This window comes from Lepidochelys kempii, chromosome 1 (assembly GCF_965140265.1).
Source record: "Lepidochelys kempii isolate rLepKem1 chromosome 1, rLepKem1.hap2, whole genome shotgun sequence".
Taxonomy (NCBI): domain Eukaryota; kingdom Metazoa; phylum Chordata; order Testudines; family Cheloniidae; genus Lepidochelys; species Lepidochelys kempii.
Genome location: NC_133256.1, coordinates 259209629 through 259234439, shown reverse-complemented (window position 1 = coordinate 259234439; position 24811 = coordinate 259209629). Strand labels below are relative to the sequence as shown.

The 24811-nt window shown below is 43.9% G+C and overlaps 1 protein-coding gene across 1 annotated transcript in view; it reads left to right on the top strand.

Annotated features, from left to right (window-relative positions):
- SLC25A17 (solute carrier family 25 member 17) overlaps positions 1–22034 on the top strand; it is a 64016-nt gene extending 41982 nt beyond the window's left edge. The window contains exons 7-9 of the mRNA XM_073327134.1: positions 5845–5940; positions 8304–8386; positions 9115–22034. Of these exons, the coding sequence (XP_073183235.1) occupies positions 5845–5940; positions 8304–8386; positions 9115–9262 (327 nt within the window). The 3' untranslated portion in view covers positions 9263–22034. The remainder of the gene's footprint in view (positions 1–5844; positions 5941–8303; positions 8387–9114) is intronic.
- The last annotated feature ends 2777 nt before the right edge of the window (positions 22035–24811 follow it).

Here is a 24811-nt window from a genome sequence, read left to right as displayed (position 1 = left end):
AATGGCAGATGAAATTCAGTGTTAAGTGCAAAGTAATGCACATTGGAAAACATACTCCCAACTGTACCTACAAAATGATGGGGTCTATATTAGCTGTTATCACTCCTGAAAGAGATCTCAGTGTCATTGTGGATAGTTCTTTGGAAACATCCGCTCAGTACGCAGCAGTGGTCAAAAAAAGCTAACAATGTTAGGAACTGTTAGGAAAGGGATAGATAATAAAACAGAAAATATCATAATGCCACTGTATAAATCCATGGTACACCCACACTTCGAATACTGTGTGTAGTTTTCATCCCATCTCAAAAAGGTATATTAGAATTGGAAAAAGTATAGAAACAGGCAACAAAAATGATTAAGGGTATGGAACAGCTTCCATATGAGGAGAGATTAAAGAGTGTGACTTTTCAGCTTGGAAAAGAGAGGACATGATAGAGGTCTATAAAATCATGAAGGGTGTAGAGAAAATAAGTAGGGAAGTGTTATCCACCTCTTCACATGACACAAGAACATAGGGGGTCACCCAATTAAATTAATAGGCAGCAGGTTTAAAACAAACGAAAGGAAGTACTGTACTTTTTCACACAAAGCACAGTCAGTCTGTGGAATTGCTTGCCATGGGATGTTTTGAACACCAAAAATGTAATATATATAAATATAAATATACCCCATGCTCCAGGTGTCCCTAAACCTCCAACTTGCCAGAAGCATCTGGCACTGTCCACTAAGAGAGTATACTGGGGTAGATGGATCATTAGTCTGACTTACCATGGTCATTCTTATGTTCTTATGTGTTCACCTTTCCCAGAAATTTCCTGGGACACCCACTTAGTTTTAAAAGTTCACTTATCTGACACTTGTGTAAAAGAGACTTTTGAAGCTCATAACAATTTCTAACGTTTACATTAGTCATGTCTCTCCCTTTAGAGATGTTAATACAAATTCCACAACATTACATAAACATTTGTATTTTTAATAGAATGAACTCATAAGATATTTAAACTTAATTTAATAAGGTTTAGCTTTTTTCAGTATGGTTTGTCCAGGATATCACTGGAAATTGCCATATCTGTCATACCCTTCTCTTGGATAAATTAAATATATCGAGCTTCTTAAATCTTTCTATGAGGCATATATTTTAGACTTCAAATCATTCTTGTAGCTTTTTTCTGAACCCTTTTCAATTTTTTAACATCCTTTTTGAAGTGTGGACACCAGAAGTGGACAGAGTATTCCAGGAATGGTCTCACCAATGCTGTATATGATGCCACCTTTCTACTCCTACTTGCTATTCCCCTACTTATGCATCCAAGGATCGTATTTGCCCTCTTAGTGACAACATTGCCCTGGGAGCTCATGTTCATTTGGTTATCTACAATTACATCTAAGCCCTTTTCACTGTCACTACATTCTAGGATACTGTCTCGCATCTTGTAAGTGCAACCTACATTTGTCATTCTTAGATATCTGTCCTTGCATTTTAGGACCGACAAGGTGGGTGGGATAATATTTTTTATTGGATTAAGTTCTGTTGGTGAAAGAGACAAATGTTTAAGCTTTCCAGAGATCTTCTTCAGGTCTGGAAAAGATAACCGTGTCATAGATAAATACAAGATGGGACAGATGAAGTGTAAGAGGTTAACACATGTTGCAAGAAACCACTTAAAATGAAGTGGGCAATTAACACCTCTGCAGTCATAGAACAGAGGAGAGTTAGTAGATTACAAATGGTTGTAGACTACAAATTGTTGTAATGAACCATAAAATTAGACTCTGCTGAAACCATGAGTTTTACTGTCTAGCAGAGTTATGAATTTAAATTCCTGTGCTTGTCTTTTGAAGGTGTTGTGCAGGTTTCCTTTGAGGACAAGGACTGATAGGTTAGATACAGAGTGATCACTCTGTGAAAAATGTTCGCCCATAGGTGATAGGTTTTTTTTGGCTGTTATCATTTTTTTATGTGAGTTCATTCAACAGCATCGTGATTATATGGTTTCACCAACGTAGTTGTTGCTGGTACATCAAATGTGAAGCCCAAAAACTTATCTGTTTCACCAACAGAGAGGTTGGTCCAATAAAAGATAATATCTCACCAACCTTGTCTATTTCATATTTTGGGACCAACATGGCTACAACACTGCAACCTTGCATTTTAATATAGCCAAATGCATGTTGTTCACATGAGCCTATCTTACTAAGCAATCCAGACTCAACTGCATGACTCACCTATTTCCATCATTATTTACTACTACACCGATTTTGTGTCATCTGCAAATTTTACCAGCATTGATTTTATATTTCCTTCCAGATCATTGACAGAGATACTGAATAGCATTGAACCAAGAACAGATTGCCCCAAGGCCCCACTAGAAATCCCCCGAGGAGGATGATTCCCCATTTGCAATTACTTTTTATGACCTATTTAATTCATTTAATATAGGCTACATTGATTTTTGTATAGAGCTAATTTTTTATCAGAATGTCATCCAGGACTAAATCAGTGCCTTACGGAAGTCCAAGTATATTATGTCAACACAATTATCTTTTATCAACCAAACTTGTAAGCTCATCAAAAAACAGTACCAAGTTTGTTTGACAAGACCTATTTTCCATAAAACCCTGTTGATTGGCATTCACTGTGCTTCCTTTTTTAAATTACCTACAGATCGTATCCCATATCAACCTTCCCACCTTTTGCCTGGGAGTGATGTCAGACTATCCAGCCTATACCAGGGTCATCACATTTACTCTTTTTTTAAATATTGGCAGAACATTTCCTTTTTCCCAGTTCTCTGGAGCTTCCCCAGTATTCCAAGATTTGTTAAAAATCAACATCAGTGGTTCAGATCCAACATCAGTGGTCTTTGGTCCAATTCTTTTAATACCCTTAGATACAAATTATCTGGTCCTTCCAGTTTTAAAATGCTTAACTTTAATAGTTGTGCTTTAAAATTTTCCATAGATATTGATGGAATAGAAAGTATTTCCTTATCTCTGTAAGATATGAATACATCAGCCTGCTTTATTCCAAATACAGAACAGAAATATTTATTGATTACTTCTGCCTTTTGCATTACTATTGACAATTTTACCATCCTTATCTATTATTGCAGTGGTTCTCAATCTTTTGTACTGCTGACCTCTTTCACACAGCAAGCCTCTGAGTGCGACCCCTCCTTATAAATTAAAAACACTTTTTAATGTATATAACACCATTATAAATGCGGGAGCAAAGCGGGGCTTGGGGTAGAGGCTGACAGCTCACAACCCCCCATGTAATAACCTCGTGACCCCCAAGGGGTCCCGACCCCCAGTTTGAGAACCCCTGCACTATTGGATCTATACCATTGTTAGGATTTTATTTGTTCCTGAAAAATTTAAAGAATTCCTTATTGTCCTTAATCCTACTGACCATAATTTTTTTTTTTTACCTTTATTTTCCCTTGTCAACTATCTGCATTTCCTAACTGCTGATTTATACTCATTGCTATCCACTTCCCCATTTTTCCATTTGTTATAGATATTCTTTTTTATTTTGATACTTTCATTTACTCTTTTTACTAGGATTTCTTTTCACACAAGAAGCCTTCTTATGTGTGTGATGGGATCCCCAGGGTGCAGCCTGGGACTGTGGGACCGCTGTGCCCCTTTAACTCTCCAGCCTGATCTGTCTCTCACAATGCTTTGCTAGTGCCTCCAGGCACCATTATCACTCAGCACAACTGCATATGCAGCCCCACACCCAGCTAGATTGCATGAATGCTCCCAGAGCCACTCATGAATCACACAAAGAAAGGCACCAGCCAGAGCCCCCCAGCTCCCAGCTTTGTACCTCAGGAATATACCGTCTTGCACTGTTTACGATGAGCAGTGCAAATTTATTAATTGGTTCCCCACTTCATCAATGGAAAGTGGATATACACTAGCCTTTGCAAACCTGAGCAGATTTACCACACGCTTCAGGCAAACTCACAGGTAAAGATAAATAGTTAAACCAATTTATTGACTACAAAAGATAGATTTTAAGTGATAGACAAAAAGTCAGAGTTAGTTACCCAAAGAAAAGAAAATATAAGCACGTAGTTTGAACTCTCAACCCTATTAGACTGGGCAACATCTAGATTGTAGTTTTTCTGACCCCTGGATACTGCAGTCCTTAGTATACAGGTTTGTCCTTTAAACCTGGGCCAGTCTCCTCTGTTGGAGTGTCCAGTCTTCTGAGTCTCTTTGTTGCTTGCAGCATAGATGGGGGCAGGAGAAAGGCAAAGCATGTGGCCAATGCGTTCTGTTTTATACCCTTAGTCCATGTACTTGGAGAATACAAGTCCAGGCATGTCTGGTGAGCATTGCTGAGTCACAAGGTGAAGCAATACCCCGGTGTGTCTCCTGTCATTGAATTGTAACTCCTCTGCTGGAAAATGGCTGGTGATATCTGTTCAGCATCTGTTGGTTACCTCTTTTCTTATCATTGTCTCCTTTGAGCTAGTATCTAGGTGCTTCCCAAACCCACAGCATATTTTAGTGAAAACTATATAACACAATTCTTATAATTTCGTATGCATTGATGATATACATATTTAGATAGAACAATGGCTTCCAGCAGATCATAACCTTTCCCCTGATACCATACATGGCATGCATTATATGCAAGATCACAATTATATATAAACGAGATATATGGGGATTACAGAACGCTCCAGCAAAGTATAGACTGTCACAATGTGACATTTGTGGGTTTCCTAGGCATTTAAAAAAGCATTCTTAAATAACTCTCCATTATCACTTTTATTTTTATGTTTAAATGTTTCCTCCCACTCAGTTTTTCTCATGTTTGTTTTTTTTTTGGCACTGGGAATTTGTTCATTTTTAAAGCACCAAGTACATATATATTACTGGTCAGGACTACATTCTGTTTGCACACAACAAATAAAATTAGTGTTTGATCACTTCCATCTGAGCAACCATCAGTTTTTAGTTCAATGATCAGTTCATTTTTATTGGTTAGACTGAAGTCCAACAGTGCAACCAATTTGGGGTAATTCTATATGTTTGACGCACTGTTTTTTTGGTGCTAGAAAGTTACCATCTATAATTTTTAGAACTCAAGGATGCTTTACTAATGGCAGCATGAGACCTCTAACATATGTTTCCATGGTGGAAATAACCCTTGATAACTCAGTGTTTCTAGACATTAAGGCCTGGCTTGACAAAGCTCTGGCTGGGATGATTTAGTTGGTGTTGGTCCTGCTTTGAGCAGGGGGTTGGACTATATGACCTCCTGATGTCTCTTCCAACCCTAATACTCGAGGATTACAGATAGATGTTTATGGATCTGCTCATCCTGTACCCTTATCTGCTTTAATGGCCTGTAACAGACCTCCACCAGTACCTCATCTTGTGATTCATCAGACCATTGAACCATAAGCAGTTCAGATCCTGTTCCTCTCAATTGTCCATAACTTTAAAGCTCGTAATGGTATCTTTCATGTAGAGTGCCATCCCCCTCCCCTTCTACCCACTCTTTTTGCTAAATAGGGTGTATCCAGTGTCTTTAAAACATTCCAGTCATGTGGCTCCTCCCACTGGGTTTCAGTAATAGCAATTATATGAAAGGAGAAATGAGATATGCAAGAGGTTGTTGTAAATCCTCTCTCTAACTGTGCAGATTTATTTATAGTTTTGACCCTGAAACAGGAGAAGTGTCAGAAATTCCATGAAGTCCACTAGGGATTTTGCTATTGATTTTATGTGGAAAGCTCTCAGACGTTATGATGATAGGTATAAAACTGTAACATCTGATCTGTTTCTTCATGCAAGTAATATTTTCCTTACACTGTTGAACAGCTTACCTCTTTGGATGCATTCGTCATTGGTGCAGTAGCTAAGGCAGTTGCCACAACCATCACCTACCCCATGCAGACAGTACAATCAATTTTGCGGGTGAGTATTAGTTATACTGAAAATAGGTCCATCTAATTCCAGGCGAAGGCAGCTCTGCCTCTGGAGGCCACTACTGTACAGCCCAAGACCTCTCTATTCAAGAGTCCTTGCTGGACGGATTTCTCTTATCTTGCTGATTGTGTTGAAGGTCATTGGCAGGTCTTACCATTTGTAAGGGCCTAGACTTGGGCTTTTTTGTTGCCTTGCCAAAGGAGCCTGCCGGAACTTCAGTAGGGATAGGGAAGTCTCATAAGCAGGTAATAGTAATTACAATATAGCACATTTATGTAGTGTCTTCCACAAAAACTCTTGAGGCACCTTACAATTTAAAGGCTGCATAAAATGTGGATTTAAAGGCTGCATAAAATGTGGATTCTGAATATAAATAGAAAATAGGTTCCATAAACACAGAAAATAAAATTTAAAGACTAAATACTAAAGACCAAGTGATGGAAGGTAAACTAAAAAAGTAAATAATATACATAAGGTTTGCTTTATTTAGTCAAACCACTACTTGCTTTTAGTGGTGGCCAATATTTGACGCATCAGAGGAAAGTGAACTCACATATAATGCACCTAGCTCAAGGGTGGCCAACCTGAGCCTGAGAAGGAGCCAGAATTTACCAATGTACATTGCCAAAGAGCCACAGTAATACATCAGCAGCCCTCCCCCCACCCCCAGCGCCTCCCACCCACCGGCAGCCCCGCTGATCAATGCTTTCCCCTCCTTCCCCGCACCTCCTGATAAGCTCTTTCGTGTCGTGCAAGAGGCTCAAGAGAGGGAGGAGGAAGGGCCTAGCAGGCTTAGGGGAGGGAGTGGGGGCAGGGCCAATAGTTGAGTCACAGGTCGGCCACCCCTGACCTAGCCAATTGCCCAGTGCTGTACTCTAATTAGAGTGGTGAGGGAATCGCTCAGTCCTGATCCTTGGAAGCAGTCAATACATCCTGCAGCATGTAATATGAATACCTTTATTTTAGCTTGGGTAGCTATACATGTTGACATTGGTGTAGTATTACAATAGAGATAACATTTTTAGTAACTATTCAAAGTCATATCTGCTTACTTTAATACTAAGTACTTAGCACTGTAGAGCCAAGTGTGGTAGAATTAGTTGGATGTTTGCATGGAGCATGGATCATCAATAACACTCTGTGTTTGTCACGGAGGTAATGGAAGTCACAGATTCTGTGACTTCCTGTGACCTCTGTGACTTCTGCAGCAGCCAGTGTGGCTGACTCTAGGACCGCCCAAGCAGCTGGACCTGGAGCCACTCGGGCGGCCCTTGGGACAGCTACACGAGCCACTGCTGGAGTGGTTTTGCAGCCAGCCCCTCGGGCAGCCTCACAGCCAGCCGTACCAACCGATGGCCTGGGCAGCTGGCCCCAGAGACCACCCGAGCAGCGGCCGATGCAGCTGGCCCTGAGGACCGCCTGAGCAGCAGTCCTGGGGCAGCAGGAGTAGACGTTGTGATTCCGGGGCGGCCGGAGCAGTGGGGCTCCTCTCTTCCCTCCCTCCCTACCCCCCAGCCATGGCCAGAGCAGCAGTAAGCCCCGCCCCCCCGGGCTCCCTCTCCCTGGCACCTGGTGTCATGGGGTCCCCTGGGGCTCTCCCCCTGCAGCTGGTGTTCCAGGCTCCTGTCCCCCCACAGCGCCCCCTCCCCCCGAAAGAAAGATTCAATCAGAGGTATTTATGGTATAAATCATGGACAGGTAATGGGCTGTGAGCTGTCCATGACTTTTACTAATAATACCCGTGATTAAATCTTAGCCTTAATCATCAGTACAGTTGTAAATGAGGTTCCAGTTCTAGCACTAAATTCTGCCCTTGCTTACACCTGTGTAATTGCACTGAAGTTAATGGCTTTGCATAAAGTGAATCTTTAATTCAGTGATGCACAAGCCAGAAAGAACTCGGCTTGAATTTCGGATCCCAGATTGATTTTTGCAGGACTGGTGATTAGAAAAATAATCTTGAAAATGAGAATTGTTTTACAGGGAGTCAATGAAACATAATAGCATTGTGTATTTCTGTGTTTATAACTGGAGTGGAACTGGAGTTTAAAATCAAAAAGATTTCACCTGTAGCAAACAATGTTTTAATGCTAGAGGTATGATATCAAATAAACTAGGTCAGTAAAAGCTTTGGCCACACTCTTCTGCACTGATTGCAACCTTTTGACAGCACAAGCTGGAAGACATGAAAATAGATGTAGGATAATCAATCCTAGAAGTTATCTTAGAATTTAGTAGCCTCTCTGCATTTTACCTGTTCATTAGGGTTCTTGGTCTGTCAGTGAGGTTTATGGTTTAGAGGAAATAATCCCAATAAATTGTTAACACTGTTTCTTTCCTTTCCCTTTCAGTTTGGACGTCACAGATTGAACCCTGAAAACCGGACACTAGGCAGTCTTAAGAATGTTCTCTATCTTCTTCGACAGAGAGTAAGGTGAGCTTTCTAGTTCCTGTCTTAATGACGCATATACTCCCACAAAAGAATGGGCTTTTAACATATTGGCAGTTAATATTGCTGGGCCTGACCATTATTTATTTTCACCCACTTGAACTAGTAACCCAGTTCCACTTGTCGACTATTGCAAAACAGGGATGGGAGAGCAAGTAACACTTTCAAATTAAATATCTGCATGTTGTTCAGAGTGAGGTGATTATATAGATAGCAACTTAGCCTCTCCTCTGGAAAAGAGTTAAGTTTCCTGCATAGAATGCTTACCCTTCTCTATTGAGCCCATATGTTTAAAATCTAAGTAGCTGAGGAGACTGGGAATAGGATAAGGAATCCTAATTCTGTGTCTGTAATTTAACTTCTAACTCTAATTAATAATAGGTCAGTGCTGCTCTAAGGCTGTTAGTTAGTTGGCCAATAAGTCTGACAGGCAAGTGTTTGCATCGTAACTGGCTTCTTTGCTGACAATCTCTGCATAGAGGCCAAAAGTTGACTATGCCACGGAAACTGACTTACTCTCCTCAACAAAATATGAAGTATTCTGGTGGGGTAAAGCGTGTGAGAAACTTGTTCGGTTTCCCATGTTTTGTCACTCTTCTAGGGATAGAGGAAGAGCTTCAGCATGCAGAACTGTCAGTGCAGGCAGCATTTCTCATTAGCGCTGTAATTTGCTTAGAGAAAACTTCACATTTGTCAAACCTGTTTCTTCTTAGGCGTTTTGGATTGGTGGGACTCTACAAAGGCCTTGAAGCAAAGCTCCTGCAGACCGTCCTCACTGCCGCACTCATGTTCCTAGTCTATGAAAAACTGACTGCTGCTACCTTCACAGTCATGGGATTAAAGCATTCACAGAAGCACTGAGAAAGTGATCTGTGCAGCACAATAAGCATGGAAATAAACTGGGGGTATGGAGAGGGAGGTCCAATATCTGAGGAAAGGCTGGGTAGCAAAGAATTCTCTCTCTAAGGTCACCTTCTTCTCCATTAGTTTCCATTCTTATTGTCTGTCTCGGAAGCTGCGTGAGGAGAAGTTTAGAGTGAAGTCCAGTAGGATTTGCTGCCAGCTGTCTTTGTGGTGGCTTGTTCACCGTATTGACATTTTGCGACCCAATTGTATTAAGAAATTAAATGGAAAAGATTATTTTAGCACCTGAAATTGAGATTTGTTAATTACTGGAGTGGTTTGGTTGGCTCTTTTAGGGGGAGGGAGTACTTTTACTGCACTTAATTTGCCTTTTTTTTCAACTTGCCCTCAGCCATTCTCCTCCCTGTACTAGCTATCGGTAGCTCCCTGTCAGGTGTTCATCTCACCTGGTATTTGGTTCATTAAAATAGTTCATGCAGAACCGGGTTTCTGGCATAGTTTCCATTTAATTTCTGATATTTTTTTTCTGGTGGAGCATGACTGGATGTTATTCCAAATATCTATCAGAAGATGAGACTTGTGAGAAACTAGAATGCTCATTTCCCAGGGCTGAGTGTGCTGTCCCTCGGAACCACCCTCCCCCCGCCAGTGAACTTGGAACTAGATTGGCCAGTAACTGAATATAGGGATTTCCATACTGCAGCAGGCATGTATTCTGTCTAGTCTGGTACTCTAGCTCCTTCCCTCCTGAAACTAATTGTTGGTTCATTTAATCCAGTACTGTGCCTCAAACAGGGACCAACGCCACGTACCTCAGAGAGGAGAGTAAGTCCCTTCTATAGCACAACTAATTGTAAGTGTTGTTTTTCTTCCTGGCCTCTGGAGGTGGTCAGTTTGTGCCATGAAGCATGAGATGAGATATTTGTTGTCCCAGCTAGTGTAACTGCACGTGCTCTTCTTACTTATTTTTATTGTTGTATAGTCTTAGTTCATGAAATTCTGTTAAGTCCCGTTATAGCCTTTGCCATGCTTGCAGCAGTACCATTTTAACATGTGATCTCATAATCCAGGTAAAATCATGCTGGGTCAGTAGCTAAATAGCAAAGACTTCTGGGGAAAAGTCAGGTACTGCAGGAAGTAGCATTTAGTAAATGGCACTTTTTTGAGGCATTACTGATCCCATCCCTGTAGTGTTGGGGAATGCTGGTCTACCATCTTATGGATGAGAGTGAAAATTGAGGCCTTGACGCCTAGCACTCTTTGTGAGAGTAGTAGAGTAAATCCAGCCCAAATTCTGACATGGATAATTCTATCTGCCTAGTTAAATTCTCCCTTCATTTATAAGTGGATAATTTTTCAGTGGGACAACATCTTAATAAAGATTGTCTCATGGACTACCTCTCCTTCCATTCGTGATTGCAGGGACCACTTCCACTCCAATTTGCATTTATAGTACATCCCTCTGATAATTACTGCAATTGCTTACATAGGCAGGTGATATTAGTGAGGTATTGAATATTTTAAGCTTCTTTCAATGCAATTTAGTTGCTGGAATCAAGGAGAAGAACCAGCACAGTGTGATCTGTTACTCGCTGTAGACCACCTGTTAGTGTTTAATGGACCACTAGTGATCCACAGGTTAGAGTTTGAGAACTGCTATCTTCACTTCCTGTATTAAATGATGGAGTAGTATTGCTGTGCATTGCTAAACTGTTGTTGTGGCACATCCCAGAACTGGCTGTACTTTAGTGGTATACAGAGACATTCATATATTCAGTATTTGTATAGCAGGGAGTTTGTATAGTGCTTTGGAATTCACTTATCTGAAAGTTGCAGTGTGGGCTAGGTAATAAAATTAAAACCAGATAGTGCTCTCCAGTCAATAACTCCTTCTTACACATACTTAACAAGAGCAGGACACTGCTTTCATTTTCCTAACAGGTAAGTCAAATAAACAAACCAAGCTCTTCAATCTGGTGCACATACTGCAAGGGAAAAGGAGCAAGGTGTACTTCAGCCTGCCCAATAGCAATATGGCTTGCTCCATTTGACGGCTGCCAGCACAGGAGCATGTCTCATTTCTCCCTTTTGAAGGAAACTAGAGTCAGTTGCTGATCCCACTCTACTTCCTTGCTGATTCCTGCTGTAAAGGCTATTATCTCTGATCTATTTATAGTAAACCAGATGAACCTTTTTCATTGTATATTCACCCCAACACATGCTTCTGCAGATAAATGCTAAAAATAGCAGTGCAGATCTTCAGGCTCAGGCTGGAGCCTGGACTCTGAGATCCATCCCTCTTCCTGGGTTTCTGAGCTTGGGCTCCAGCCCAAGCCCAAACATCTACACTGCTATTTTTAGCCCCTGTAGTGTGAGCCATATGAGCCTGGGTCAGTTAACCCTGGCTCTGAGACTCACTGTCATGGGACTCGTTCTGCAGTGCAGACATTCCCTGAGAGATGCTTATGTTACTTACACATCTTGTGAGTTCCTCTCTTCTTAATTTTTATTTTACAGTAACTCCTCACTTAATATCCTCCCAGTTAACATTGGTTCGCTATTAGGTCGCTGACCTATTAGAGAACATACTCCTTTAAAGTCCTAAAATGTTCCCGTATAACGTTGTTTGGCTCCTGCCACATGGTGCTCTTACCTTGTTCCCCTCACCTGGCACCCGGGCCCTGCTTCCTGGGTGGAATGCCAGGCGGGCAGAGAGGGACCGGAGCCCCAGGCAGGCAGAACTGGGCAAGCCCCTGTACCTTGGTCCCACTCCCCAGCAGGAGCCTTGGGTGGGCAGAACGGGGCGAGCCCCTGCACTCCTACTCCACTATGCCCCTGCCTCAACCAAGCTTCACAATCATCATTGGTGAGTACAGTATTAAATTGTTTGTTTTAAAATTATTTAAAACTTATATTGTATATGTATCTAATGTCTTTTGTCTGGCAAAAAAAATTTCCCTGGAACCTAACCCCCCCCAACCCCAATTTACATTAATTCTTATGGGGAAATTGGATTCACTTAACATCATTTCGTTTAAAGTTGCATTTTTCAAGAACATAACTAGGACGTTAAGTGAGGAGTTACTGTACTATCATTCACAAGCATTTTTATTGAAATAGGGTATACTCTGAACAAGTGGTCAACACAGCAAGGAGAGTTCTATTTTGAACCTCACTCCCAGAATTGTTACAATCTACTACATCACTTTCCCTTTTCTGCTAAAGGTTCCATGTGGAGCAATATGGTTATGAGAAAAGGAACTATCAAGGTTTATGAGTTAATCACATGTTATTTAATGCACCCAGTGGCTAGTGCAAAAATACTTCAGAGTTCTTTCTCATGAGGTAAGATGTAACTATTTAATGACAATACAGGATAAACCTAACGGTCTGAATTCTTTGGTCTGTTAAGGTTATTTGCCCGCCATAAAGTGGTGCAAAGTGACCTTAAAATAGACAAAGATTGTTGCTGGAAGACTCTCCTTGCTAAACAGGACTCTGCCAGCAGAAAACTGGTAAAAACAGCTCTGCTGCATTCTATATCAGCAAACTCGCTTCCAGTGTTAGGAGAAGGAGGGTATGGGTCAGGCATCGTGGGGCAGCACATTAGTGCACAATTGCCTCAGAGCAGGTTTTCATGATGCTGCTAAAACAGGTGAGCTTTGTCTAAACTTGTGTTTACAACGTTGCTACCTCTAGTGCAGCTGCGCCATTGTGGACAATTGTAATATGAGTAATAATTTTTCTAGTGTAGAAAAGACATAATGGCAGGGAGCACTTCCAGCACTGTAGTAAATTACCAACCCAGAGTAGCACAGACTGGTTTTAGAGAGAGCTATATTCAATCCACCTCAACTAAAGGGAGAGTGGATGCAATGCTGAGATGGGGTGAGATAATGATAAAGAAGGATATGACTATCAGATTGTGAAATCTGGTTTGTATCTGTTTTGAAATATTGGTAGAGAAGCTGTGGTAGTTTTGACTTGCCCAGGGGCAGCCTATTATGCTGCATTCCAGACAGCTGCCTTGCCTTGCCCTGCCCTGCCCTGGAAAGGTGTTTGGCACCTTGTTGAAGGACCATCAATGAGAACCATCAAGACGGCAATTTGGGGCCATCAAATTTGAATGACTCAGCTATTGGCCACTGGCATAGCACTTTCAATTCACATGGTCCTGCAAGGATGTGGGGCAAGTATGACTTTAAACTGGGCCTGTGTCTACATTACCACTTAGGGGTGTGAATAAACCCCACTGTGACGGGGTGTACTGGCCCTGCACTGGAGCGGAAGGGGTTAAGTCAGCGCTATTAGCAGCAGAAGCCACGCCCCCCCGACTCTGTTGGGTATGCTCCGACTGCTGCTGCAGTATAAAAGGGAGCAGCCTAGCTCAGTCTGGGCTGACTGCTAAGGAGGAAGGACACTTGGTAGGGGGTCCAGCCCAGGAGCTGTTACAGCCCTTGCCTACGGGAGCTGAAGAGCCCAAGACCCAGACCAGAGGCCTGTGGCCAGTGGAACCCCAGGGAGCATACTGTGCCAAGGAGCCTGGAGGACCCTATGGACCATTGCTAGAGGCAAGCAGGTAGGAAGCCACCCAGGGAGGATGGATGAGTGGTACCTCCCACTCTCATGAGGTCAGCGTGTTTTGGTGGGACTCCCCGCTGACCCAGTGGCAGACCACTCTGCCACTATTAGGGCCCTGGGTCAGGGCCTGGTGGAGTCGGGTGGGTCCGGGCCCCCTTACTGGGGCTGGCACTCCCATGGTGATGGCCCCCAGGTGCTGGCCACTAGGCCACACTACAGTGCAATGGAAGGTGATTATATTGACTCCGGCCGCAAGACCGCACTACCCTGCATCTGAGGGTGGTTGTATTGACTCTGGCCATTGAACTAAGCAACCCTAAGGCTGGGTGCAACCTCATTGGCTTTAACAGGGGCAGGGGGAAGGAATAACACACCCTTGCCCCACCACCGGGGTGACCCTGCCCTGAGGAACATAAGTTACAATGACCTAAACATCACTGTGGACAGCACTATGTCCCTCCGACATAGCTACCACCACTCATTGGGGGTGGATTAATTAAGCCGATTGGAGAGCTCTCTGCCATCAGCTTAGAGTGGCTACTCTAGAGAGCTTACAGTGGTGCAGATGCACTGCTGTAATCTCTAGTGTAGCCATAGCCTATGGGTTGAATACGTGGTACAAAGCAGGGATCCTATATAAGCACAGGGGGCGGCCGACCATTGCCATATGTAAGAAAGACTTGCAGGAGAGCCTCTACCCAGTCTGAAATGCTGATGAACCACAAACATAAGAATCGGTGACCTCTGACTAAGGGAGGGTGCATCTCAGGACTTCTGTTATTTTCAAAGAGTTGTCAAGAGCTTTAAGAATAAAGTGAATGTCAAGAAATTTCTCTGCTAAGCCTGTATTCCTTGCTTTCTTGCCACCCAGTCTCTGAAGGCTTCCAAGGGAAGCAGTGGGAGCAAAAGATCTATCTGTCTTTAAGATTAAACTCGATAAGTTTATGGAGGAGATGGTATGATGGGATAACATGGTTTTGGTAATTAAATATTCATGGTAAATAGGCCCAATGGCCTGTGATGGGATATTAGATGGAGTGGGATCCGAGTTACCCAGGAAAGCATTTTCTGTAGTATCTGGCTGATGAATCTTGCCCATATGCTCAGGGTTTAGCTGATCGCCATATTTGGGGTCGGGAAGGAATTTTCCTCCAGGGCAGATTGGAAGAGGCCCTGGAGGTTTTTCGCCTTCCTCTGTAGCATGGGGCATGGGTCACTTGCTGGAGGATTCTCTGCTCCTTGAAGTCTTTAAACTACGATTTGAGGACTTCAATAGCACAGATATAGGTGTGAGGTTTTTTGCAGGAGTGGTGGGTGAAATTCTATGGCCTGCGTTGTGCAGGAGGTCAGACTAGATGATCATAATGGTCCCTTCTGACCTAAATATCTATGAAAAAAGGCGTTACATTAGAAGCCAGGACTGTCACAGCCTAGGTAGAACTCTGAGGGAGCATATGTAAGCAACAGGGGGGCTCAGGAAGCACTGGCTTTAGAGTCTAGGGCGGCTGGATGGTAACATCAAACATCCCAAAGCAAGGCATCAGACAAGAGGGCCAGGACCCAGGCCCTGAACCCAGGCCCTGAACCCAGGACCTGGCCCTGTTGTCCTAGAGCTAGAAAGGGTGATTAAATTCTACCCAGAACCAGTTGGCCTAGAAGTCATGGGCAGCACAAGAACCCCCCATTCAGGCAGGCTAGCCCCCTGTCTGACCCCTTCTGCTCAAGGCCCTGCCCATACCCTGCCAGAGGAGTTCCGAGCCCTCCACCATGCCCAGAGGAGCCCCAGCCAAGCCCCCGAGTCCCGGGCCACCAACTGCCATGGCCTGCCAGCCGGTCAGAGCCACCCCAAGTTCCAGGGGAGAGGTAGAGTTACAGTGGAAAGAGGAGCAGCATGGGCAGGGCCATGGAGGAAGACCAGGATATAGGGCCTCAGCCTGGACACCCTTTTGGCAGCGGCATTCCAAAGGTAGCAGGCCAGCGGCGTGCTTCCAGAGGGAGGTGTGTTGCATCTGACCTATTATACCCACCACCCGTATCAGGGTATCAGTCCCTCATCAGGTATGAGACTCTCTCAATTGGTGGAAGGGCCCAGACAATGTGTGAGGATTCCGTTTGTTCAGCTTCCTCTCTCTATCACCATGACAGATGCATCCGTGATGGTCTAGGGGATGCACTTGGGGACTCACATTTTTCAGGACAAGTAGTCTGCCCATGAGACATAGCTACATGTCAACATCCTTGAACTGAGGGCAGTCAGGAATGCCTGTATCCACTTTCTGTCTTTAATCAAAAACATGTCCCTAAAAATCCTGACAGACAACATAGCTTGCATGTTCTATACGAACCGATAAGAAGGGGCCAGATTCCCTTCTCTTTGTGACAAAGAGGTAAAGCTCTGAAATTGGTGCATAGCCAATTGCATCCTTATTTCAGCAGCTTACCTTCCAGGGATACAAAACAGGTGAGCAGATGACAACAGCAAAGACATCTCCCAGAACTAAGAGTGGAAATTGGAGACGGAAACATTTTTGCTCAAGGAGGGTTTGGGTCCTCTCTCGTTGGGAGATGCCTGTATTTTCCCCCAGTGCCCCTGTTTCTGAAAGTGATAAACAAGATCAAGCATGACTAAGCCAGGATCATATTAACAGTCCCAACATGGGCCAGACAAATATGGTATCCTTGCCTGAATCACCTAGCTATTTGGCAGGCAATCAGCCTTCCATCCATTCCTCATTTCTTTTCCAAGATGCCAGTCAGACTCTTCACACCAACCTGAACATTCTTTGTCTCAAAGCTTGGCTCCTCGATGGTTCATGAGACTAGAGTCTAATTGTTCTAAGAAAGTACAACATGTAACTGCAAGTTACACTTACCCCCACAAGTGGAAAAGGTTCAGCCTTGAGTGTGTCAAGAGAGGTGTACCACCTGCTTACTCTTCTCTCTCTGCCATCCTTGATTACCTCTTAAAGCTAAAAACTAGACAAGATTATCCATGAACTCTGCCAGGGTTCACCTGGCAGCTATAACAGCCCTTCATTCTCCTGGTTGAGGGATTCTCAGTCTTTGCTCATCGTACAATTGTAAGGTTTCTCAGCGGATTGGGGAACCTTTTCCCTCAACTAAGGAACTCACTCCTATCTGGGACTTGAATTTAGATGCCTTACGGCCCCCCTTTGAGCCAATGGCCATCTCTTCCCTCATTAATTTATCTTGGAAGACAGCTTTTTTGGTGGCTATCACCTCTGCTCGAAGGGTTGGGGAAATAAGGGCTCTAACAGCAGACCCTCCATTTATAATATTTTTCAATGACAAAGTTTTATGCCCACACCCTAAATCTTTGCCCAAGGTGTCATCTGAGTTTCACATCAACCTGCTTATCCATCTTCCAGGTTTTTTCCCCCAAGCCACGTCAGTACAGAGAGAAAGCCATTTTATACACTTTGGATGTTAGGCGGAGTGATGAGACATTAATCTGGCACTAGCCCTGGAGGAATTAATATAGATAAGAGAGGCCAGTGGCAGCTATAGGCTACACCTGGGGGGGGAGCATAGGACATGATAAGGCTTAATTGGGAATGAAACCTCACCTGTGCAGAAACAGGCAGGGCCTCTGTAAAGCCTAGGAGCTGAGTATAGACGGTGCTGCAATGAGGTGAGCCTGTAGTCAGACTCCATGATACAAGTAGGAGCCTGAAAAAGGCAGTATCAGAAGCAGTCCAGGGAAGGAGCAGTAAAGTCAGAAAGTATAGAACCTGCACTACTGGTTCAAGGGTCCTTGGACTGGAACCCAGAGTAGAGGGCAGGCCCAGGTTCCTCTACTAGCCACTGCGAAAGTGGTGCAATCAGTGCAGTGGATATGGAGACTGCCTGAGACTTGGTGGAAACAGACTATTATGGGACCCCGGAATAGGAGGAGGAGTGTGACTTGGCCAGTTGGCTAAGCCATGAAGGAGAGGCGCTGCAGCTCCTGACTAGTGAGAGAGGGGCCACAGAGTGAGTGCCATAGGCTTGGTCTACACTGTGGGGGAATAGATCTAAGTTACAACACTTCAGCTATGTAAATAACGTAGCTGAAGTTGACATACTTAGATCTACTTACCACGGTGTCTTCACTGTGGTAAGTCAACAGGTGACGCTCCCCTGTTGACTCTGCCTGCGCCTCTCCCTCCGGTGGAGTTCCAGAGTCGACGGGAGAGCGCTCGGTGGTCGATTTATCGGGTGTAGGTTAGACGCGATAAATCGACCCCCAGTTGGATCGATCGTTGCCCGTCGATCCAGTGGGTAACGTAGACAAACCCTGAGATGATGGGCTGAGCAACCACTGGATGGGACGGGGACAGTGGGAAGCTAATTCCCCAGATGAGCCATGCAGAGGCACCACTGAGAGCGGAGTAGCAGACCCTGTTAAAGGAGGGCATTACCTTTTATTTGGATAGAACTAAGTCTTTTCTGAAATCACACAGACTGTTTGTGACTATTGTGCGTAGGTTTAAAGGGTTCAGTTATTTCAACCCAGATACTCTCCAGGTGGATGTCTGATAGTATTATATTGTGCTATGAATTTGCAGACAGCCTCCTTCTAGGATATTGGCCCATTCCACAAGATCTCTGTCCACATCTATTGCACTACTCAAGAATGTTCCTATTCTGGACATTTGTAAGGCTGCCATTTGGACCTCCATACATACCTTTTCCACGCATTATGCAGTGGTGCAGTATTCTGGATAAGCCCTCTGCTCCAGCTGGGTGTACTGCCTGGTAGTCACCTGAAGTGGATCACCCAGAGGGACACTGCTTGAAGAAAGAAGGAGCGGTTACTCACCTTATGCAGTGACTCGCGTTCTGTGAGACGTGTGTGTCCATGTGTGTTCCACTACCACCCTCCTTCCCCACTGCTTTAGAGTTTCCTCTGGGGACTTTATGATAGAGAAGGAACTGAGGGCAGTTCATCCGCACAGCCCTATATAGCCTCGGAAAGGGGCACAAGGAAGTATAGAGTGCATGCATGGGCCAAACAAGCACTACTACCAAAAATCTCCAATTAATAGCGCAAAGGGTGCAAGCACACCTGACGTGGAGCACCCGTAGGGGGACACACATCTCAAAGTCCAGTCACTGCATAAGGTGAGTAACCACTTCTTTCTCTTTCCATCCCCCCCACCCCATATAACCACCAGAGTTATATTAACTTACTCACTGCTCCTTCTATTTGACATTTGTACACCTCTCTTTTCTTTTTCTTTCCCTCTCCCTTTCCTCCGTATCTTACTTCCACCAATTTTACCCCTTTGTTTTGTTTTGTTTTGTCTCTCTTGGGCAGCCAGCTGACTCACTTCCCTAACTATTCCTTCAGGTTATTAAAATGGCAAAAATAGTACACTTAAAGAAAAGGCCAATAGTATCTTATTAAATAGATGTTAGACATCCTGATTGTTAAAATCTAGCTACATTATTAAGTGTTGGCAGATGTAAGACAGGGGGAGAAGGAGGTTGATTCAAACAATTTGATATCTGCTTCCAGCATGGCTGATTTCTCCTGGTAAGATTATACAATTATCAAACACAAATATGACAAAACACAAAATGTGAATCTATGAATTTCAAAGCAACTGAGTCACCTTTTAAATGTACATTTTACCAGGTCTGGTCCTGGTTTCCCTTTTCTATGCGCCTGAGCCAAGGACTGTCATTGACTTCAATAGGCTCTAGATCTGGCTCCAAGACTTCAGAACCTTACAGGGTGCTGAAACCATGCTTAGATTGAAAGAGGAAAGAGAACATCTCTTGTCTTGCTCCAGTGACCTGGATTGATTGAGAAGCAACATTGCTGGGTTCTGAAAGAGGAGTTGCTCCCTGTCTTGTCCTCAGTGTTAAACATGCTGGTGTTCTTATATCTTTACATCAACTACAGTAATACTGTTGTAAGCTACATAGGTTTGGTTTATCATTGCAATTTTTGTTTTAGAAATTGAATTTAGCTGAAGTTTAAAGTGAAGGAAAGGCAGGAGGAATGTTTAATTTTTTTATGAAGTGTTTTTATATTATTTCTACTTTTGAATGTGTGCATGAGTGTATGTGATGAACGAATAGATCTGTCCTGTTTTGATTGGGCTCTGGATGATGTCTATACAGCCTTTTGACTTACACTCTCGCTCTTCCTCTCTCATTCATTCTCCAGTTTAATTCTGTGCCTATTCAGCCCTTCCTTAAAGTGATCAGCTTAGCACCTGTGGAGGGATCCAATATTCCTGACAAAAACATATGCTGAATTTCTTTTCTGTATATATTTTCTTTTTCTCTTTGGTAGGATGAATTGATACACTAATTTCAGTCAGCAACACAAGATACTTCTTATCTGGGGTTGTCAACAGTTCCATATTACAAGGGACGTCCCTTATTTAAAAAGAAAATTACCTGCCCCTTACTAAAACGGTACGGGACGCCTTTTATCCTGTATTTCAACATATTACACATATTCTCATTATGTAAAGCCAGTTTTATTATTACCTCATTTTTCAATTATATAAAGTTTGTAAAATCAGAGAATTGGTCCCATGATTTACTGAACCAATGTACCTGTAGCGCAGAAGTTCCCAAACTATGGGGCATGGCCCCGATGGGGCAGGGGGCATGTGATAAGGTTATCGGAGGGCACAAAGACCTGATTGGGGCCATGCTGAAAGGCTGGAGTCAGGAGGGGGCTCTGTCCAGCAGGGGAAGCGGACAGGGCTCTGTGCAGGTGGTCTCAGCTGCCACCAACCAGCAGTTATGCTCCTCTGCTGGAGATATTGGCAGAGACTCTGTGAGCAGGGAATGGAAGGCTATACTCCAGGAGTGCTGACCCCAATGCCAGACAGAGCCCCTTCCTGGCCCTGGCCCTTCAGTGCAGTTCCAGGGCACATGGCCCCGTCCACTTGTCCTGCCAGGTGGCGCCTACACAGGGAAAGATGATGGGGCCATGCTAAAGAGTTGGAGTCAGCAGGGGGCCCTGTCCAGCAGGGGGCCAATACTCACAGGTACATCTTTCCACTCCCCTCCCGACCCTGGCCCTGCAGTGCTGCCCTGTTCACTTCCAGAGCTGGGTCCCAGCAGCCAAGACTGCCACAGGGAGCGGAAGGTTTCCTCAATTGAGCCATAGTGAGTACCCTCCACCCACTGTGGTACTGGGCACCCCATCCCTGGCCCCCGTAATACAGTGTACGCCTCCTCCATAGGGGTGGTAAGAAAACAGTCCTGTATTGAAATACAATGTTGGCAACCCTATTCTTGTCACTTAAGATCCCAGGCTTTCTCAATTGTTCATCAGTACCTTTCCAACTGCCCAGAATCTATTATTATTTAATAAAACTTAAAAGTTCTAAAGTGAGATATTTTCAGGAAAGATCTTCAGCAATCCCCAATGATTTAGAAAATAAGAGCAGCTCCCAACCTCTAAAGGAGGGGCAAAGCGAACATCTGAGGCCTGGTGAAAGACAATTATTTTGCTCAATTATTAATTCCCAGGATTTAGTAAATAACTGAAGTAAGATTAAAAATATACCACCATGAAAGCTTTTGGACGCTGTGTGCAGTGAAAAAAAAAAAGAAATTGTTGGCTTTGAGAGGTTGATATTGTTACAATTCAAGGTGTTGGATAGAGCCCATCTGGGACAGGGATGTAGGTAGCAATTTGAAATTTCTTTGTACACACTGACTGATTCAGTGCCTCCTGTATGTACACGTTACACTCAGGTTCCTAAAATGGAGATGCCGTGACATACAACATAACTAAAGCACTAGGTACCGTTGGATCCAGAGATTTACCCTTGTGACAATAGAAACCTGGTGAAGAGAAATTAGTGTCAATTCTCATAAGAAATATTGCCCCATAGGAAACTAAAGTTACTAACTGTGATGTTAGTAACACGCTGCTAATATTTTAACAAGGAACCATCAAACATTTCCTCCTTAGCCTGTGAGAAAAAACATGTATTATGGGTCTAAGTGTGATAGACAAGGAGTGAGAGACTAATCTATTCATTTGTTCATCACATCAAACTCTTCATTTGTTTTACCGGTTAAAAAGCTCTCTCATAACCAGAACCAAGAAGGGAGGCAAGAATGGAAGGGGGGAAATATGTAGTAAGTGCTCTTGCTGGGAATGCTTGTACTTTGCACCTGAACAATAAATACTGATAGTCCAACACAATGTTTAACTTGTGTTTATTTTAGGCGTGGGTAGAGAGCATGATAGAGATCTCATACAGAGTGCTGCCCTTGAGTATCCTTCCTGGGAAATGCTGAAAATACCAGATACTTTTAACAATGCACTCTTCAAAGTTATTTCCATCAGCCCCAGGGACAGAATTAATAGCAGAGAAAGATGGCAGTATCCAGAGAGAGGGTAAGCTCGATAAGTAGGGCCCTGCCAAATTCATGGTCCATTCTGGTCAATTTCACGGCCAAGGATTTGAAAATTAGTCACTTTCATGTTTTCAGAGGTTTACATTTGAAATTTCACTGTGATGTAATTGTGAGGGTCCTGACCAAAAAAAGGGGTCATGAGGGGGGCACAAAATAGCTGTAGGGGGGTTGCAGGATTGCTTCTGTGCTGCCTTCAGAGCTGGGATCCAAAGGCAGCAGCCCCAGAGCTTCCTGGAGGTGAAGATGGATCTGATCTCCACCATGCTGCTGGAAGTGCCCCAGCTGAGGGCTCCTAGCTGTTAGTCCCAGTCGGGCTGAGGAACACAGGACTTTGGTCTTCCCCTGTACAGCCATTCTTGGGGGGAGATCAGACCTACCTATGGGTACCTCCCCTGGCTGCAGGGCACTTCCAGCAGCATGAGGGAGATCAGACCCACCTCTACCTCTGGTGGCTGCTGCCCAGCCCTGGAGCTTCCTGCAGCTAAGGGAGGTACCTGGAGGTGGGTCTGATCTCTCCCTGAGAGAAGGTGTGCAGGGGAAGAGCAAGTCCCATCCCTCCCCAGCCTGGAGGGGACTAGCAGCTGGAGCTGTGGGCACAGTAGGAGCCCCAGCTGGGGTGTCCCCGGCCCTGCTCCTTCCCTCCCCTCCAATAGCTAGATTTCATAGAGAAGGTCTGATTTCATGATCCATGACATGTTTTTCATGGCTGTGAATTTGGTAGGACCCTAACAATAAGCAGCAGGGAAATCACTCCAATTTTTATCATCTTTTAAGCAAGAAGTTCCTGACATCCCACTCCAACACATAATTATAAGGTGCACAGGGCACAGAGTTTTCTGTCTCTATGAACCAAAGTTCTTGATAGGTCATCTATTAGTGGAGAATGAGGTACATAGAGACAGTTTCCTCTACTGAAGTGCAGGATACCATGAATGCTGCCTGGAGGATGAGACTAGAGGTGCAGGGGTGTGGTAAGTTCTGTTTATGCATCTTGTTTTTCGCACCTTGGGGTTAGGCAGACACCTTCATTCTCTGAATAACCTTTCGGCTTGCCCATTCCAGCTTGATGTGAGGGAAGTTTTTCCTACCACAGGTCCCTTCACTTTTACTCTTTTCCTAATAATGTTTTTTTGCAGCTACTGGCCCTTGTTCTGTCAGTTTCTCCCTGTCCCCACTTCATACTGACTGCTGCCACATTTCTACCACCTTTCCCTGGCTGCTACTAATTTGGTAAGGTACTGTCACAGCACTGGCATTGAGCAACTTTGTTTCATGCCTGATGCCATACAGAGTGGGGAAGGAGGTTATGGGATATGATGTGGATGGATGGCACCCTGTGCAGTGCTCTCAATTTGGGGTTCCCCAAAGATAGCCTCTATTCAGGCACAAGGCAGAGAGGTAGGGTATAAACACAATCATACCAAATATGCTTTGAGACTGCATCATCCAGTGCAACTGATGTTGCGATGCATGGCTAGAAAGGGTTAAACATCCTGCAAAATAAATAACCCTCAAAAGACATAGGGCGATAACGTTTGTGTTTTTGTGTATTTACATATATATGAGTAGGGTCGACAATGTAATCAACAGTCCCTGTCTATGCTGTATTCTGATAATTCAGAGGTGAAAAGAACATCCTACCATTTAAAGGTTTCAGAGTAACAGCCGTGTTAGTCTGTATTCGCAAAAAGAAAAGGAGTACTTGTGGCACCTTAGAGACTAACCAATTTATTTGAGCATGAGCTTTCGTGAGCTACAGCTCACTTCATCGGATGCATACCGTGGAAACTGCAGCAGACTTTATATATACACAGAGAATATGAAACAATACCTCCTCCCACCCCACTGTCCTGCTGGTAATAGCTTATCTAAAGTGATCATCAGGTTGGGCCATTTCCAGCACAAATCCAGGTTTTCTCACCCTCCACCCCCCCACACAAATTCACTCTCCTGCTGGGCTATCACAACCTAAGGGAAGTGAACATTTGTTCAAAAAACAGACCAAAATCCCTGTCTCCCTTTGGCATTTTTTACAGTGGATGTTAAGAAACCATGTATTTCTCTGAAGATGGTGTACAAGGTGTGTCCTGAGGGCATCCTTTGTTGATTCTGGAGTTCTGTCTTCAACAAGCCCTCTACTCTCTGTAGCCAGCTTGTGAGAGGTGTGTGAGAATCACCTACTCTTTACTTCTGGGACTTTTGAGGGTTGGGGGTTTTAAATCAGAACAGTGTTTTGGATATTTGGGGTGACATTCCCCAAATAAAGAGGTTGAAATTTTGGTGGTGGTACACACCCAACTCACAGAAATTAATAGTCATTCTTTGGCAGGGTACCAGTTCACACTTAGAATAGAAAGATAGGAAAAGGAAGATTCCAATATCATTGTTTGATGTGCTGAGCATTGTCTCTCAGGGTAGCCAGAGCTCATTCTCCTTTAATGGTAGCTATGTGCCTTCTCTCTGGGTTCATTCTTTAATCCTGGACACTTTTTTATCATTCCTTTCCCATATACCAACTGCCAGGATAAACTGGCTTTTCTTTCTTGTGGTGATCTCTTCCAT